Genomic DNA, 18675 nt, shown 5'->3' on the forward strand with positions numbered 1-18675 from the left:
CCACTAGTCTACCCACAACAACTTCTTGTCATAAGAAAACTTACTGCGTTTTTCAGTTGTGTCAGAACTAGTTTCATGGGGAGCCTCGAAGAAAATATAACTCACGTCACTCTGTGTGTGCATGAGAATGAAGATAGTGAGTCTGATATTACTAGACCTAAAACAACAGTCAATGTCTACTGGTAAAAAAACTAAGAAGTAAGCACTTACAGCAATAAATGTGGCTGTAGGGACCTTGATAAAATGATCCACAAATGAGGCTACTGTATGCCCAGATGCTGCCCTCTAGCCAACTCTACGTCAGACCTAAAACAGCGTAACTCCCCTTAGTAATGATGTCACTCACAAAGACGAACTAGATCTTAATGAACATTTCAACCGATTTACGAAAACCAGAAACTCACAGTGTGTTAATACATTTGGTGACTACACCAGTCTGTTTCAATCCAACCAAAAGAGATATATTTATCTCAATTTTTCCACAATCTGCAACAGAGTGAAAATGCAACCTTAAGCGTGTGCCTCTATGCGCTGGATTGTAACATTCGTTCTCGCAACATATATCTAAACGGATACACGAGTGTGTTGAAAAAGCTCACCGTGTAGTAGAAGAACGTGCAATGTCGTCCTTGAAACTTCCCAAGAGTAAAAATTCAATCGCTGCTGAACGCCGAAGGCTAATGAATCGGCGTTTGCATACTAGACAAGAAAATAGGACTGACGAATTCCGCCATGTTGGAGCAGTGTGAAGGGTTGAAATTGTGTTTCACTAGGGTAACCACACGTAAAGCAATGACTATGTAATAAAAGCGAGTATGTAACCATTAACTCAATATCATAGAAACTTAGCGGGTTGGTAAGCACCATAGTAAATACCAACTGTAAAACAGGAAAGAACTTGCTACCCCTTCACTGGTGGAACCAGCGCACAAGCGGTAGAAAGTTGGAATGTTGTTGCGCTAACGCAACTAAACTGTAAACAGTGGCTGTGTGGAAATAATGATTCACTAGCGTAATCACACTTACAGGAAATCTGTGTAGCAAATATAAGTTTTGCTAGAATATACTCACTATAATGGAACCTCAGCAGGATGGTAAGCACCAAGGTAAATCTCAACTGAAAAGCAAAAAAAGCTTGCTACCACCTCAAATGGTGGGACCAGTGCAAAAACGGTGGAAAGTAGGAATATTGTTGCGCACACGCAACTCGACTGTAAACAGTACCTGTGTTTGTGCTAAATCTAACTCACTATCCCACATGCTGGGCGAGTTGGTGATCGCCACAACAAACTGTCAAACAGAATGAAGCTAACTACATTCTCATTGTGGAGAGACAGGCATGCAAACAAAATAAAAATGAAATGGAGAACGCCAGAGAAAAGACGAAAAAAAAAAGAAATAGAAATAAAAATAGTGATAAGATCATTCACTAGGGAATATATAAGAGAGAATATATAAGAACGTGCAGATGTCATGTGTATTTTGACCAAAAGAAGACACATTTACAACACTGCGCACAATGGTAAAACGCTATCACAAGAAACATTGGAGTTCGATCCTATCATTGAGCCCACCTGATACCAAGGTTTGAAAATGCTTGATCCACCAAGCTTCTCTTTGTATAAGCAGTGTGTTATGATTCTGATCAGAGCGCAAAGTTAAGGACTCCAGGATGGTAAATCTCATTTGTGCATAAGTATGCTGGTGTTCTAACCAATGTGAGAAAAGTACGATTTAGTTGACTTAGTGTGAAAGGTACTTTTGTGTTCGGTAATGCATATTTTTATTGAAGTTTTACCAAAATATAGTAGTCCGAAAGGACATTTTATCGCATACATTACATTGGAGGAATTGCAGTCCCCATTGTATCGCAGTGAGATTGCTTTACCCGAGTATGGGTGATGTATCGTATTGCCAGTTATCACATTGTTGCAATGCACACATTTAAAACACTTGCGCATTCCATGAAATTGTTGTTCAACCACCACTTTGGTTGCCAGGATTTCCTTGATATTTTTACTGCGAGTATACGCAAACAATGGTTCCTCTTTGAATAATCCTTTGAAATCTCGTTCCTGTCTCAATAATTCCCAACTTGATTTAATGATGCCTTTAATCGCGTGTGATCTGGTGGAATACTTTGAAACAAAGACCTGACGTTTGGATTGACCTTTAGTCTTAGAAATAAGTAGGGTTTCCCGTTCTTTTGTTTGCGTTTTGTTCAATGCTTCAGTCAGAGTCTCAGGGGGATAACCTCGCTCACTGAATTTAGCTTGCTGTTTTTGTAAAGCCTCTAACAAAGTAGTGTTATTGAAGGTTATGCGTTTAACTCAACATCTGAGAGTATGGAAGATTTCTGATTAGTGACGGTGGATGGAAACTCGAGTGCAATAGAAGATTGTTTCTATCTGTTGGTTTCGTGAAAACGGATGTCTCAAGCATGTAGTTTTGTTTAGTGATCAAGACATCAAGGTAATTGATGCTTCGTTGGCTGATGACATGCGTGAATTTGATCCGCTCGTGTTTGTTGTTAAGTTCAAGAATGACCTGTTCCAATGAGTCTTTCGTGTTGTTCCATATAAGGAAAATGTCATCGATGAATCTTACGTAAAATACCAGATTCTTACTCCATGTCGCCTGGCTGTAAATGTTGTTTTCAAATTGTGCCATGAACGTATTAGCGTAGGCAGGAGTCCCCAAAAAACCCATGGAGGTTCCGCTAACTTGCAAGTAAAAGTCTTCTTGCCATTTCAGGTAGCGGTGTTGGAGACAAAAGATCAGTAACTCCAATAGCAGAACTTTATTCACTGCTAATTCTGGCAATTGTAATAGGGCCCATTCACAGACCTCGACTCCCTCTTTTAGTGGAATAGATGTATATAATGATGTAACATCTATAGTACACATCAACCAAGCTGGGTTGCAATCAGTTTGCACCTGTTGCAATAAGTTTAGGAAGTGCGTGGTATCTTTAACATAGCTCCGCCATGATTGCACACATTTTTGAAGAAAGTAATCAATGAGCTGTCCTGCTGGTGCAAAAATTGACTCACAGCCAGATACTATTGGCCTGAACGGAGGATTAATAAGGCTTTTGTGTACCTTGAGGGAGCATGTACAGTTTAGGCCTTCTTGGGTATTGCACCGTCAAAACATTGCGTAGTGGTGATGTAATCCAAGACATTTGTTCTGCTTTGTCAAGTATTTGATTAAGAGTATCAATGAATTTAATAGCTGGATCCTCATCCAATTTAATGTATGTTGTGGTGTCTGCTAGGTGTTCAGAAACTTTATTGACATAAACGATAGTGTCCATAATGACTAGGGCGCCGCCCTTATCCACCACTTGAACAGTTATTTGTTGGTCAGTGCTCAATTTGCGTAGAATGTCCATTTCATCTTTCCTCAGGTTGGGTGTAACTCGAGGGCGTAGATTCAATTTTGAAAGGTCATGTCTTACCAATCACTCAAAGGTATCTAGAATTGTATGTGATACCGGCGACATGAATGTGCTCTTGGGTTTGAAGGCTGTTAATTCAGGATCTTCTGGATCAAGGTCGGGTATCGATGTTTCTAAAGTAGGTACTAAGTTTGTAAAAAAGTGTTTTAACCTCAGATTGCTCAAAAAACGAAAGATTGATACTTCAACTTCTAGTTTGTTCGTATGGTATACTGGTACAAATAAAGTTCCTTTGTTTAACACGAGTTCGTGTGTTCTGGTTAGTTGTTTAGTGGAGATGTTGATTACGAGGGTTTGCCCTTGCTTCTCAAACTGCGCGCCTCTGCTTCCCGTTCCTTGGCTTCCTTTTCCTTGGCTTCCTTCTCTTTGTCTTTTGCCCCTCCTTGTTTTCTTATGTCTTGTGGTCTGCCTCCTCCCTGGCCCTTCTCTAAAAAAGTCGGAGCAGCTGTTGTAGATGACGACTGGGTAGATGAACTTGCTCCATTTTTTGTGCCAGATGTTGTTGGCTCTTGTTCAACCGCCACTGGATGTCTGGAAGGATCCAGATCAGTGTCTGATACTATTGACTCTTGGGAAGATGTTGGTTTCTGATAAGGACGGCGTTTGGCATACACCTCTGCCCAGGTGTAGACCTCATTCAGTTTATAATCAATAGTATCCCTGCGGAATTTGCGGAATTTTCTTTCCTGGATATCCTTGCCGTAAGAGTCCAATTTCGTGTTGAGGTCCTCTAGTGTTATTTTCCAAAATTCAGCATCACAGCGGCTTGATAAATCAGATTTGATAATGTGTATCTCTTCTTCCAACTCCTTAAAGGTTTTAGAAAGCTCTTCTACAAGAAGTAAAATTAAATCCAGTGAGCATTTGTTTAACACTGCTTGCCATTTCTCCATAAATCTTTTGTTGAACTGAAATTTATAAAGTAGTGGTTTGATTGGTAGACGTAGTCCTCGTGGTATCCTTTGTACCTTGTGGTACTGTATCAGTGTTGAGGCATGCAGTCGCTGACTTAGCGCTCTCCGTTTAATGAATTCCAACTGTCTTAGTTGTTGGCGGACAGAACTGCCTTGGACATTGAATGAGGGTGCATCTTCGAAAAGGGAATAAATCTCTTGAAATTGTGTCTTTGTGTATGTTTTAGTATCTGCTCGATTGTCAGTGAGATTAGAAATGCTGTCGAACGACATGTTTGACTCTGTGAGAGTGTCGGGGTGCCACGGGTAGGGCTGTGTGGCGAAACAATGAGAACAAACAAAAATGTTTACCTGTGCACACCCTTTTAGTGCTATAAAAGCAATGCTTACAACTATTTAACTTAGCGTGCGTGCTGTTTGGTGGAAGGGCAGCCAGCCCATTTAAATGAACAACAGCTAGTGGGGAAAACACTGGTATACCAAATGCATAGAAGAATTTAAAGTATAACAATGAAATCACATGAAACTTGGCTTGTTGCACAAACAGAAACCAATAAAGGATTCACTTTTGAAACCAGAAAGATTCAACATTTGTATTCATTTTCATGAAACACATAATAAATTTGATAAGCTGCAAGACCTTTCTTATATTACAAAAAAGTCTTCACAATGTTATTGACGAACGATATAAACATTACTGACAATTTGAAAAAAACGTGTCAGTCATGAATGCATCATATTAATTACACAACCAAAAATTTGACGAAAAAGCCCAATGTATTTCGGGTAGATCCCTTCTTCAGGGGAACTGTGGAAAGATAACAGTAAAAAACAAAGAAACAACATTGAAAAGTTTCCCCAAAGTTCATATGTACAAAGGTTATCAATGACATTTTATTCAAAAAATATATGTTATGTTATGTTATGTTAATAACTTTTATTTGGCGCACAGCTGCCCCAGCTAAGGGGCGTCCCGGCGCCTGATCAGAACCACAACACAACAGATCAAAGCTGAGAAGAAAAAGAATGTGCGTGCTCATTCAACGTCCAGAGAGCGTATAACAGTATAAGCGGGAAAGCCTTATGTGTTATCTAAAGGTCAAAAGAGAAAAGAAACTAGAGTGCTTCCAGAAAAGCTTCCACCAGGTGTATCGATAAAAAATGCTGCTTATAGTCTGTGTATCAGAATATCATGAAAGTCCACCGTGAACTATAAACCACTAGTCTACCCACAACAACTTCTTGTCATAAGAAAACTTACTGCGTTTTTCAGTTGTGTCAGAACTAGTTTCATGGGGAGCCTCGAAGAAAATATAACTCACGTCACTCTGTGTGTGCATGAGAATGAAGATAGTGAGTCTGATATTACTAGACCTAAAACAACAGTCGATGTCTACTGGTAAAAAAAAACAAGAAGTAAGCACTTACAGCAATAAATACGGCTGTAGGGACCTTGATGAAATGATCCACAAATGAGGCTACTCTATGCCCAGATGCTGCCCTCTAGCCAACTCTACGTCAGACCTAAAACAACAGCGTAACTCCCCTTAGTAATGATGTCACTCACATAAAGACGAACCAGATCTTAATGAACATTTCAACCAATTTACGAAAACCAGAAACTCACCGTGTGTTAATACGTTTGGCGGGTACACCAGTCTGTTTCAATCCAACCAAAAGAGATGTATTTATCTCAATTTTTCCACAATCTGCAACAGAGTGAAAATGCAACCTTAAGCGTGTGCCTCTACGCGCTGGATTGTAACATTCGTTCTCTCAACATATATCTAAACGGATACACGAGTGTGTTGAAAAAGCTCACCGCGTAGTAGAAGAACGTGCAATGTCGTCCTTGAAACTTCCCAAGAGTAAAAATTCAATCGCTGCTGAACGCCGAAGGCTAATAAACCGGCGTTTGCATACTAGACAAGAAAATAGGACTGATGAATTCCGCCATGTTGGAGTAGTGTGAAGGGTTGAAATTGTGTTTCACTAGGGTAACCACACTTACAGCAATGACTATGTAATAAAAGCGAGTATGTAACCATTAACTCAATATCATAGAAACTTAGCGGGTTGGTAAGCACCATAGTAAATAACAACTGTAAAACGGGAAAGAACTTGCTACCTCTTCAGTGGTGGAACGGGTAGATCCCTGAACAAGGGATCTACCCGAAATGCATTGGGCTTTTTCGTCAAATTTTTGGTTGTGTAATTAATATGATGCATTCATGACTGACACTTTTTTTCAAATTGCCAGTAATGTTTATATTGTACATCAATAACAACATTGTGAAGACTTTTTTGTAATACAAGAAAGGTCTTGCAGCTTATCAAATTTATTATGTGTTTCATGAAAATGAAAATGAATACAAATGTTGAATCTTTCTGGTTTCAAAAGGGAGTCCTTTATTGGTTTCTGTTTGTGCAACAAGCCAAGTTTCATGTGATTTCATTGTTATACTTTAAATTCTGCGGTGCGCTTCCCCACTAGCTGTTGTTCATTTAACTGGGCTGGCTGCCCTTCCACCAAACAGCAAGCACGCGAAGTTAAATAGTTGTAAGCATTGCTTTTATAGCACTAAATAGGGTGTGCACAGGTAAACATTTTTGTTTGTCCAAATTCAGATGACCCAGCCCCTCTGCAATCCCTGTATGCTCAGCTAAGTAATATATCGGTCCCAACAATGGTAGGGGGAGACTTTAATCTGTTATTAGTCCCAAGAAAAGACAGACACCCGCCAGGGAGAGCCTTAATTCTCCCCAAAATGAGGGAATGGATTAATAGGTTTAAAGAACTATTGATATATGGAAGAGTAAAGGGGATCAGAATAGCAGATTTACATATGTAAATCATAAGTATGGGCATTCATCAAGAATTATTTCTTGATAGATATATCGTTAAGCAAACGTGTTATTAAAGTAAATCATGTATCAGCCCATCTATCCGATCACTACTTAGTCCAAATCAAATTCATTTAAAGCTATACACAGGGTGAGGTTAGGTGGACCTTAGATCGCACACGCTTATTACATGAGGAAATTATAGAAAAGTTAAAACTTATAACAGGGGAAGACTTTCAAATTAAGGCTAACTGAAGTTTCATTGCAAGGTGTGTGGGATGCATACAAAGCCGTAGTCAGAGGAGCTCTGATTGGACTAGCTGCAGAAAGAAATAAGGAATCTAGACATATTATAATTCAATTAGAATCAGATATTCTAGACCAACACAGGAATTATGAAGCAGCAACCTCTGCAACAGAACAAGAAAAAGTAAAAGAGGAAATTCTTCAAAATAAAATTGAATTGTCTGTCTATTTAGAAGGAAGAATAATGAAAAGATGGGTGGCTAGTTGATTGTCAAATTATGAATACGGAGATAATAGTGGGAAACTCATAGCATGGACAACCAAAATTGACAACAGCAGGAACATAATAAATGCAATACATAGCGACTTGGTAGATGCAAAGGTAGAGAGCAGGACAGAAACAGAAGAGGCATTCGAAGATTTTTTTCAGACATTGTATAAGGAGGATCAGACCCCTCAGTCAATGTGGTAGATTTGTACCGGAGGGAATCAAAGTTACCAATTCTGGGAGAAGGGCTTAGCGAAGTGTTAAATGCAGTAATTACCTGCAAAGAAGTTTTAGAGGTTCTACAAAAATCTAAAACAGGGAAAGCTGCAGACCCAGATGCTATCCCAGTGGAATTATATGTAGTCTTACGGGAAATACTAATTCCAAGATTGATGGCCCTCTTCAATAACATTTACTTGAAAGATCTTGAGCTCCCTAAATCGTGGAATGATGCCACCATCAGCCTAATGTTAAAATCAGGAAAAGATCCACTCAGATGTGAGTCATACAGACCCATTTCACTTTTAAATTGTGATTATAACATTTTTACCCAAATATTAGAAGTACGGATAGGGAATATCACCGGCAAAATCATACATACTGAACAAAAAGGGTTTATAAGAGGGAGACAACTACATGATCTTACTCATCAACTAATCTGGTCCATTGGCAAAGCCTCCAAAGCAAAGTTACCATTAGCAGTCTTAACCTTTGGTGCTGCTAAAGCATTTGATCGTGTAAATTGGATATACTTGCATGAAGCTATAAAACACTCTGGTTTGGGAACACATTTTTTAAGAGTAATAAGAAATATATATACTATGCCAGTTGCAGAAGTATTCATAAATGGTAGCTTGTCTAAACAGATTCAGATTGGAAGGGGGACGAGACAAGGTTGCCCCTTGTCTCCTCATCTTTGTAATTTGTATATAGAACCACTGGCCAATATGATAAGGAGAGTCGAGGAAATTATCCCATTCCAATTCAACGGCTGGGTAAATAAAGTGGCATTGTATGCCAATGATTCAATTGTTTATAAGAGCGATCTTAAAAAAACTCTCCCCTTCATCACGAAGCTGCTTGTTGACTTTGGCCAAATTTCAGGCAACCAAGAGAATATTCAGAAAACGGAAATAATGCACTGGAATGTAGTAACACCATTAGTTGAATCAAAAAATAGCATCAAGTATCTGGGAATAGAGGTTACAAAAAACATTGAAGAAGTTGCTCAGGTTAACCTAAACTCAAAGATTAAGGAAATGAGGAAATTATTAAAATCGTGGAGTTGTCTATCCCTGTCCTTTTTGGGGCGTTCAAATGTAATTAAAATGCCTATTTTGCCAAAGTTTACTTTCTTATTTAACGCTATACTGTTAGAATTTAAGATCCCTTGGCTAAAAAAGATACAGAGTGAAATTAATAGCTTTATTTGTGCCTCAAAGGGAATGAGGATATCATGGAGAAAACTGTGTCCGAGGAAATATCGAGGGGGCATTTCTTACTATAGAGCCTTTCATTTTAAACATATAAGAAATTTTCTTAGACCTCATGCCGACTATTCTTCTTACTGGAAAGCCGTAACACATGACGATCATTGTTTCTACAAGTTTGGACATCCAAAATACTTTAAAAAGATCAAACCAAAGGTACTTAACACTGAATATAAGTTATGGTACGATATTAGAAGAATTTCGAAGATTCCGTACTATAGCCAGCTAGCAACCATTTGGAGGTCTCCAGGAACCCCAGAGTGCCTAAAAGATACATTAGCAACCCCACTTAGGGAAGCAGGAATAACAGCATGGGGACATTTGATTGACTCTGGATCATTAATAAGTTGGGACTCATTATTGGAAGTATCAAAGGGCAAGATCTCCAGGTTTAAATACGATCAACTACAGAATTGGACGAAAAATCTGAAAATAAGTTTAAAAATAACAGCGAATCTGGAATACGAACTATTAAGCGACGTACGGAAAAAAGAAATATCGAAATGGTATTGGCACTGAATTCACTGTCCCGGATGAAGTATGGAGCAAGACCTTCTCTACTCAAGACTTGCATCATCTTTGGCAAGTATCCTGCACTCTTTTATGGCAAACTATAGTCTCTGCACCACTTGGGAGGAATCATCTCTTCACTTTACATAGGTCATACTGGACGCCGGAAAGACTCTCCAAACTGAACAACCAGGTGGTAAGAAAAGGTCCAAAATGCCGGGATCCCAAGGCGAATGATATCCACACGTTCCACCAGTGTCCACACCTGGGAATCTTTTGGGAAGAAGTGGGTAAGGCCATTGATAAAGTTCGAGAAACAAATATTGAGGTAAGCCCACTAATCGTTCTACTATTGTATTAAGTAAAAGTCAAAAGTGTTTATTGTTTACCCTAATAATATTAGCTAGGCGGGAGATGTGTGTGAATTGGATTCTTACTTCCCCTCCCAGGGCAATAGAGTGGATTGGCTTAGAAAGGAAGTCAGGCTATTGGATAAACAAAGAGGGAACAGCAACAAAACAAGGTTTTGGGATCTATGGGACAAAAACATGAGGTAGGGTTCGTAGGAATGTCCAATGATACATATAATGCGATCTTTCAGATTCAAATGGTCGGCACGTGGTTTCTGGACCGACTTCAACAAATCTAAAGGTCCTAGGATAAGTCCCAGCCCTCAGCACATTAATAAAGGGCGGTCTCCAGCCATACCAATTGGTATGGCCAAAAAGTACTGTTAGTCACCCAGGTCCCGGTGGCTTAACTGGGTTGTTCTCTTTTTTGTAACCAGCTATGTAACCAGGCATTTGGAGTAGGTGATGGCATGTTGCCCCAGATAAATGTAGTTTGAAGAATAGTGACAATTTTATGTTACGAGTGTGCACAATAAATCTCTGCAAATTGCTGCCCTGCAGCATTAGAAATGTAATTTAAAACTAGATTTTCCTGGCCCCCTAAATGTTAACCAAATTCCTCTCCAATATGGCATAGGGTGGGGTTAGAGGTGTAAACCTCCTTATTGTGGTTATACACTGTCACTTTAACAGTGATGTTCTGATAAAATATGTTGATTAGTTTACAGCCAAGGAGCTTCATGAGAAGTAGCTCCATGTAAAGGGCACTAGATGAGGGTGACAGAAAACATCCAGGACATCCCTCCGAGGACGACCGAGAGCATCCCTAAGAGGGTGACAGAAAGCATCCCTCCGAGGATGACAGAGAGCATCCATACGAGGGTGACAGAGAGCATCCCTACGAGGGTGACAGAGAGCATCCCTACGAGGGTGACAGAGAGCATCCCTACGAGGGTGACAGAGAGCATCCCTACGAGGGTGACAGAGAGCATCCCTCCAAGGACAAAAAAGAACACCCCTCCAAGGGCAAAAGAGAGCATCCCTCCTAGGGCAAAAGAGAGCATCCCTCCTAGGGCAAAAGAGAGCATCCCTACGAGTGACAGAAAGCATCCCTCCAAGGGCAAAAGAGGGCATCCCTCCAAGGGCAAAAGAGGGCATCCCTACGAGGGTGACAGAGAGCATCCCTCCAAGGGCAAAAGAGAGCATCCCTACGAGGGTGACAGAAAGCATCCCTCGGAGGATGACAGAGAGCATCCATCTGAGAGCGACAGAGAGCATCCATCTGAGAGCGACAGAGAGCATCCATCTGAGAGCGACAGAGAGCATCCATCTGAGAGCGACAGAGAGCATCCATCTGAGAGCGACAGAGAGCATCCCTTGGATGTTTTTTTTGCGAAGCTGCAGGCAGCCTTTGACAAAGGTGCTTGGGGCTCTGAAACGCGTTAAGCGGAAAATAAACTCAGCATGAAACTTGCGGGTTCCCCTGGTAGTAATAATTCAGATGAATTTGTCAGGTTGTAACTATCGCGCGCCTGCCCAACAGACTACATTTCCCAGCAGTAATGGGGTTTGAACTACAACCCCCAGAATTCCCGGTAAACCAGGATATCTGAGGGCGGAGATCTGCGAGCGGTGCTCGTGATTCTTGGTTGTGGAGCGGAGCGGCTGCTTCTCTTCATGTCTGGTGATTCCTTGCCGGTTCCGGTGATTCTCGCCGTGAGGTTTGGTTCGGCAAACTTGCACATAGTAAAACGCGCTGGCTAGCGCGTATGCTTTGAATACGGTGTTTGTCCTGAATAGCGGAGCGGAGCAGCTCCGAAGTACTTGTTGTGCCTCTCGTTTGTGAGGAAAACTTTAATGGAGTTATTTGGATCTCCTGAGATGCATGCACTGTGAGTCAACAGTAGCGTGTGTGTACTGGGTCTTTATTTGAACCTTCTAGTGGCGGAGTGCAGGCGGGGAGGAGGACCTCCGCACTGCCGACATGAACCTATAGCTGTTGGTTGTTTCTTTCCTTTGGATGGGATTTTAAGTACCTTGGCGGAGGGTAGTAGTGTCGGCTACACCCCACCGTATTTGGGAGTACTCTCTTTTGCTTAACTTCAACACGGAGTAAAGGAGTCATTTACTTCAGTGTCTTGAGGAGTTCATTTGTTTTCTTCATCAGGAAAGACTTTGTTTGTGCTGCTATTCTCATTTCCCAGAGCCTCGGTTCTTTTCAGTTCCCTTATGATTATATTTGATGACACGCTCCCGAGGCCTGTTGATAAGACTATTGGGTATGTGGTTAGCGAGAATAACAAATACCGGTAGAAGGTGTTTAAAATCACATATGTTTATGTTTATGAGACTTTCTTGTGCTTAATAGGGGGCGAATGGAAGGCTGAAGAACCTGCAGAATGGGGTCTTTTCACGTTTCCTGCAGGTGACTTTATGTGTAGTGTGTTAGCGAGACTTTACTGAGTGTAGCTGTTAACCTGTTGTTAACCATTGTATTTTTGTTTTCCAGTTTCTTTTTCCTTGCTGCCCTTCCCTTCTTTTTCCTTTTCTGTCTGTTTTTTCCCTTTTTGGGGTTTTTTCCCTCGCCGTATCGTCTGAACACCCTGTGTACTTACTTCGGGGTGTTCGAAGGGTCCGGAGGTGGAGCATTGTTGCTGCATGCGGATCCTGCGGAGTTGAAACCTGACAGAATTCCTACCGTGGAGTGTTCCCTCATGCGCAGGACAACTTAGAATTCATATTAATATCATTGTTGATGTGTATATTGTCACTCGCTTTCCACTCTCATTTAACCCCACTTTGCACACAAGTCCTTCCTTTCTCCCTACTACACATTCAAGGCACTTTTGTATATGTATGTTCCAGATGTTTAGCTGGATTTTGAACATTCAGATTGATGTTCAATATGAATAAATACTAATGAGCAAAATTTTATAGTACGAGTAATTTAATGGATGCTGCTACATAAATATTTGTGTTCTTCCAAATTGTCCCACTGGGACCACCTATCCTCTGTACTGTAGCTACATAGCTGTTCACCCTAACAAGAGATCAGTACACTCGAAAGTAGGTGGCAACTTGCATCAGGAGAAAAGTAATCAATTTAAAACAGAAATGTTTTTAAACTTCTTAGAAAAGGAGGAATTTGGTTTCTTACCAAATTTCTTAGATGTTTGCTCACATTATGCTTTACATTTTTATCCGGCTTTTTTCACATTTTGCTCCTTTGGTTCCCCGTTAATTACTGTCACTGGAATTGCTTGGTGTGTCGCATTAACTTGTATGTGACACTGTAAGAGGTCACTGCACATTCCACTGCTTGTATATTGAATTGGGCTCTCAGCATCAAGTAGGACAGTGTAAATAATCCATGACTGTATATTGTGTGCAGCTGTCAGAGTACGTGGGGTCACTGTGCATTGACCCTGCCAAAGAGATCATGTGTGTTCCACTCATACATTTAATAATGCACACAAAATAGGAACATTTCACTTCCTTCTTTTGTTGTATTTCCCAAACAGTATCTCACCTTCAGGAGTTCCCATGCTGGCGCCTCACACTTTTTTCCTATCTCCGTTATCACTGCATTGAGAGAGGTGATTTGATTGGAAAGTTTGGTGATATTTGCATTTTCCACCATGGTGATTTTCTTCTCCATCTCCTTCAGTCTCCTGTGCAGGGTTTGCTCATTTTCTTTCAGGAGTTGCCGCAGTTTTTCAATTTCAGATTCAAGTATCTTCTTCTCAGTTCTTAGCTTGTTCTGTCAGAAGCAAAGAAAAGCTAGTTAGATTTTTATAAAGCTTCCTATAGGCCGTCCAGAGAGTAGGGGTCCAGGAGGAGGGTGGGGGGGTTGCCTATTCTGATTGTCATCACCTTGCACAAAGGCTTTGTTTGAGAGACATCCCAAAAATTACATTTGAAAGAGAATTTTGATTTTTCACAGCCTGGTGGGCAGAAAGTCTGTATTTTATTAAAGACACAGGGGCTACGATTATGCAAATCTAATTTATTGCCCGCTCACAGCAGCAACAATCGAAGAATATAGAACTTCAATAACTTTTTAATAGACAATAAAGTTCCCCAGCACGCAGTGTTCTTCCTCTTTTGGTTTTGCGAACAAGATAGTTTCTTCGATCCATAACTTACAAACGAAAAACGTAATCAGTGAAAACTTCTTACTCTGGAAAAGAAAAACCCAAGACAAAATCAATAACTTTTCTCCTCCAGGGAGGGTTCCAATTTGGAGGGATAATCTAAGTCTCCGTGTCTTTAATAAAACCCAGAATGTCTGCCCACCAGGCTGTGAAAAATCTAAATGTTATATCATGACACAGAGGTTAACATTATTCAGTTTTAAAGTGCATTTAATACATTGTCAATAAAGCTTGTAACAGGTCGAAAATAGCAACTTTTAAACATATTTTCATTGGACCAAGCCGCAGCCCCGAGGAGATCTACCGGGAAGAGGGGTTTAGAGTCTGAGGCACCCCTAAGGGAGTGTACACCAAGCATAGTAATGTCTACACCTGCTTCTTTCATTACTTCTGTCACCCATTGTGCTATGGTTGGGGAGTAAACTGCTCTAGGAGGCAATTTATAGGATATTAGCATTTTTCTGTATTTCCTCTCATACTCACAGTCCTCTCATATTCCATCAAACATTTCACTACAAACATTATTTCATGCTCTGTAAATAAAAGGTAGAAAACATTAGTTGACAGGGTCTCTGTTCGCCTTTTAAAGAAAACTAACCCATTCTGATTGGTAGGCCCGGATGGTGATGTCTAACGCTTTTATGTCTGAAGTCCATCTACAAGACACCAGGCACAGCAAGACAGTGAGTTTATAAGAGATATGTTTTGGGGATAATCCAGAATTCTCTCCCCAACTTATTAAGACCTGTAGGACATCTCTAATGTCCCATAATGCAGTATATTTTGCAGAAGGTGGGTTTAGTACCCACATACTTCGCATACATTTTTTAGTCAGTAAGTTTTGGCCCACAGAGACCAATGATCCCTCTAATTTTTTTCCTCTGTGTGCGGCAGTGTGAGGTCTCTGTGCGCTCCAGCCACAGCAATGTGCGCCAAGGACCCACTGCATGTGTGGGTGCAGCGACAGGCGTTCTGACACTGGAGTTCCTGCTTGATTGTGCAGATAAATGACCTAGGTACTGGAACGGAGGAGGCCTGTTTGATGGGGCAGGCAGGGCCGGACTGGAAACCCAAAAAAGTGGCTCTGGCAATTTTGCTGCACTGAGTCCCACCCACCAGAGGAGGGGTGTAGGGGGGTGGGGGTGCCAAGTGTCAAGCACTACTGCTTAAACCCGTCCCCAGCACTGGTGCTTTTGTTACTGAGGGCCCATATTGCAGCATTGCTGCAAAACTGTCCCCAGTAACACAACTGGCCACCACTGCTCTAAAACTGCCCCCAGCCTTCCAGGCAAATGCCTGCTGCCTGCTAAGGCCAGTCCGGCCAGGGGGGTGGCCTTTGTGTTGGAGACTGCTGTACAATGATTGGGTCAGATTCTAAATGAGAAAGTGCAGTGCACAGCATATGCAACCACGACAAAGCTACACTAATATATATATATATATATATATTAGGAAAATGGAGCAACCAGCCTCATTCCACAGTGCCAGTGAACCTCTTCTTTACTAACCAACTACACAGTGGCGGCTCAGGGATATCTTAATGATTTTGAGGGCCCTGGGCCAAATGTATTTTGGGGGCCTCTGTGCAGATCAGCTTTGAATTTATGATCCTGTTTCAGCTTTCTCGTGTCCTTTTGTCCAGATCACAAACAGTGCACAGACACACTGGTACAAATTCCAAATGTGTTTATAGTTAATATTCAGGGATAGTGATGTATTTTTCCACTATTGTAACAGCAGAAACCCACGAATACTACTGCAAATAATCACTGGGACATCCTCCCATTTCTCATACACGATATCCTGTTTAAATGTAAAATAAACATTTTCTATGGATGCTGCATGAAACAAAACCACATTTGTCAAAAAATGTATATGATACAAACTCGCACATTACCCAGATTAAAAATAAATTATAGGAGAATGCTATTTGCAATAATCTGTTTAAGTATTATTCAAGGTCATCAGGGAAAGACTCTGCAGAACAGAGCTGTCTCCCAAGGTGGGGGTTACTCCACTCTTTAAAACTGATAATCATGAGTTCACTTATCTGCTCTGAAGATGGTTTCTTGGATACGCAGGGGGAGGGGGGAATGTACATAGATGTCCACCATGTGTGCATTCAGAGTCACTAATAATTGTTAGTGATTCTGAAAGCACACGTGGTGCTTTTAGGCTTGCTCAGGCTTTTAAGTGGGATGAAAAAACTGGGGGGTCTCTCAAAGGGGCGTGCCTGATGTAATTGAGGGCATGGCGTAAAAACACTTAAGCTAAAAATCTCTGCTTAGCATAGTTTGCCGCCCAACCGTTATTGTGCTGCCTCTGTCATTGCATCCAGATATAACACAATAAGTAACATTATACCTACAACAACCCAGGACTATTGACTTTGTCAATGGTTGTTATTTGCATAGGATAAATAAGCAACAACTACAGCTTTGTTGAATATATTGAAAATGCCTCAGTTCTGAAATGATTTTTAAAAAGTCCTCTGAAGTTACACCAAAGGCTTTCAGCAGTTGAGATTTTTTTTTTACCCTAAGGGTGAGGGCAAAAATAAAGAGCCTGATTGGGACAGGTCTTAAAAACGAAGCATCAGCAGGACCCAGCCCACTTAAAGCCCTGGGCTTGCTGCATGCTTTTTAGGTCTTGCCTCTCAATGCGCATACGCATTGAGCAGAGCAAGACTATAGCGACTTAAACGGACTTCACCCAACTGGGCGATTTGGTGCTGTGCCTGTGCGCTTTTAGGTCAATGCGCAAGCGCAATGACCTAAAATGCGCGTGCACATCATCAAATCGCCATCTGTTACCTCAGCCGCACTCCTCCCACACCTTTGAAGTGAAGCTTAGCTTCACTTCAAAGGCCCCTGCTGCTTCACACCCTCATCGCCGCTCTCCCCGCTCCGCCCCCTCCCCTGCCCACCATGTCGCATTTCTCCTCCCCCCTCCCCTTCTCTGCCTTCTGTCGTAGTTTGGTCTCCTTTATTTTCTTGTTGATTTACTAAAAATAATTATGTGTAAGCCTATTTGCTTTTCAGTAAAGGTTGTGCACCTTTTATCCATCTTACTATCGCATCGTTTATGCATTGTCTTGTGAGTTCTAGTTTCAAACCGTTTTAAGTTTGCTTTTGTGTAAGACTTGTCTTAAAATTATGTTTTGGAACCACTGCTGGCCGCAACGTCGGTACTATCCCAAATAAAACAGCTTGACACTTCACTTCGCTTTGTTTTGCTTGCGTTTAGCTGCTCCCTTGCTGAAAAATTTTCATTTGCTGCGTAAAAAAGCTGTTTTTAGGCTGCACTGTTCTAAACTTTCACTCCATAAAAGCATGGTTATACAAGAGTGGCCAGACTCCACCAATGAATTAAACACAATTTATGTATATTAGACGCCATGTCTCGCATAAAATAGAATTTCGCCCCTATTTTTTGCTTTCTTGCGAGTGTGTTACTGAAGCACTGTCCGCCCGATTCACGCAACCACGTGCGCACCAAAATGCTACTTGGTGCACAGAGGGCGCGGTTCTCGTTTCCCTTTCATAGAGTGCCCTTTCACGCTCCTAAAACGGCATAGTGTATTACATGGGAGTATAACTACTGCCAGAGCAGGGATTTGGGTGCTGTAGGACAGGATGCTTTAAAGAACAGATGCACGCATATGAAACTGTGATTCTGGGCAAGTCACTTCCTACCCATGCACCCTTATCTTGCAAAAGCAGCACCGTTCAACAGACCAGAGTCAGACAGGTTATTCCCGAGTTTCAAAGCAAACAATGGCTTTATTTATGCTCTCTCACGCCTAAAATTAACTGTTTTAATAGGAGTCAGTGGGGAAATATATACCCCTATTTTTATCGGCGCAGCTCTTACATCATCTGGAAGGTTCCAGATGGCTGCCTTTTTTGCTTCTACAGCCCCTCACCCTCAAACACCCCCTCACCCTCACACCATCTCACCCTCACTCACCCTCACACCATCTCACCCTCACACACCCTCACCCCATCACCCTCACACCCTCACCCTCACACCTCCTCACCCTCATCCCCCTCACCCTCACACCTCCTCACCCACCCTCACACCCCCTCACAACCCTCTCACCCTCACTCAGCCTCACCCTCACACACCCTCACCCTCACACACCCTCACACACCCTCACCCTCACACCCCCTAACCCTCACCCCTCACACACCCTCTCACACCCTCACTCACCCTCTCACACCCTCACTCACCCTCACCCTCACACACCCTCACACCCCCTCACTCACCCTCACCCTCAAACACCCACTCACTCACCCTCACACCCCCTCACCCTCACACCACTCAGTGCTACAACACATATTGTGTTACAATAGGTGTCACATTTCCAAAAGATACAACTATTGGCATTGTAAAAAACAAAGCTATTAATTTCGCTATTTTCAAAACAAGCACATAAA

General features: G+C 41.6%; 1 protein-coding gene across 1 annotated transcript in view; it reads right to left on the reverse strand.

Annotated features, from left to right (window-relative positions):
- Window positions 1–18675, reverse strand: part of LOC144752922 (E3 ubiquitin-protein ligase TRIM39-like) — a 406522-nt gene that overhangs the window by 282913 nt on the left and 104934 nt on the right. Inside the window, exon 3 of the mRNA XM_078640743.1 lies at window positions 13612–13842. Within this exon, the coding sequence (XP_078496869.1) occupies window positions 13612–13842 (231 nt within the window). The remainder of the gene's footprint in view (window positions 1–13611; window positions 13843–18675) is intronic.

This window comes from Lissotriton helveticus, chromosome 5_1, assembly GCF_964261635.1.
Source record: "Lissotriton helveticus chromosome 5_1, aLisHel1.1, whole genome shotgun sequence".
Taxonomy (NCBI): domain Eukaryota; kingdom Metazoa; phylum Chordata; class Amphibia; order Caudata; family Salamandridae; genus Lissotriton; species Lissotriton helveticus.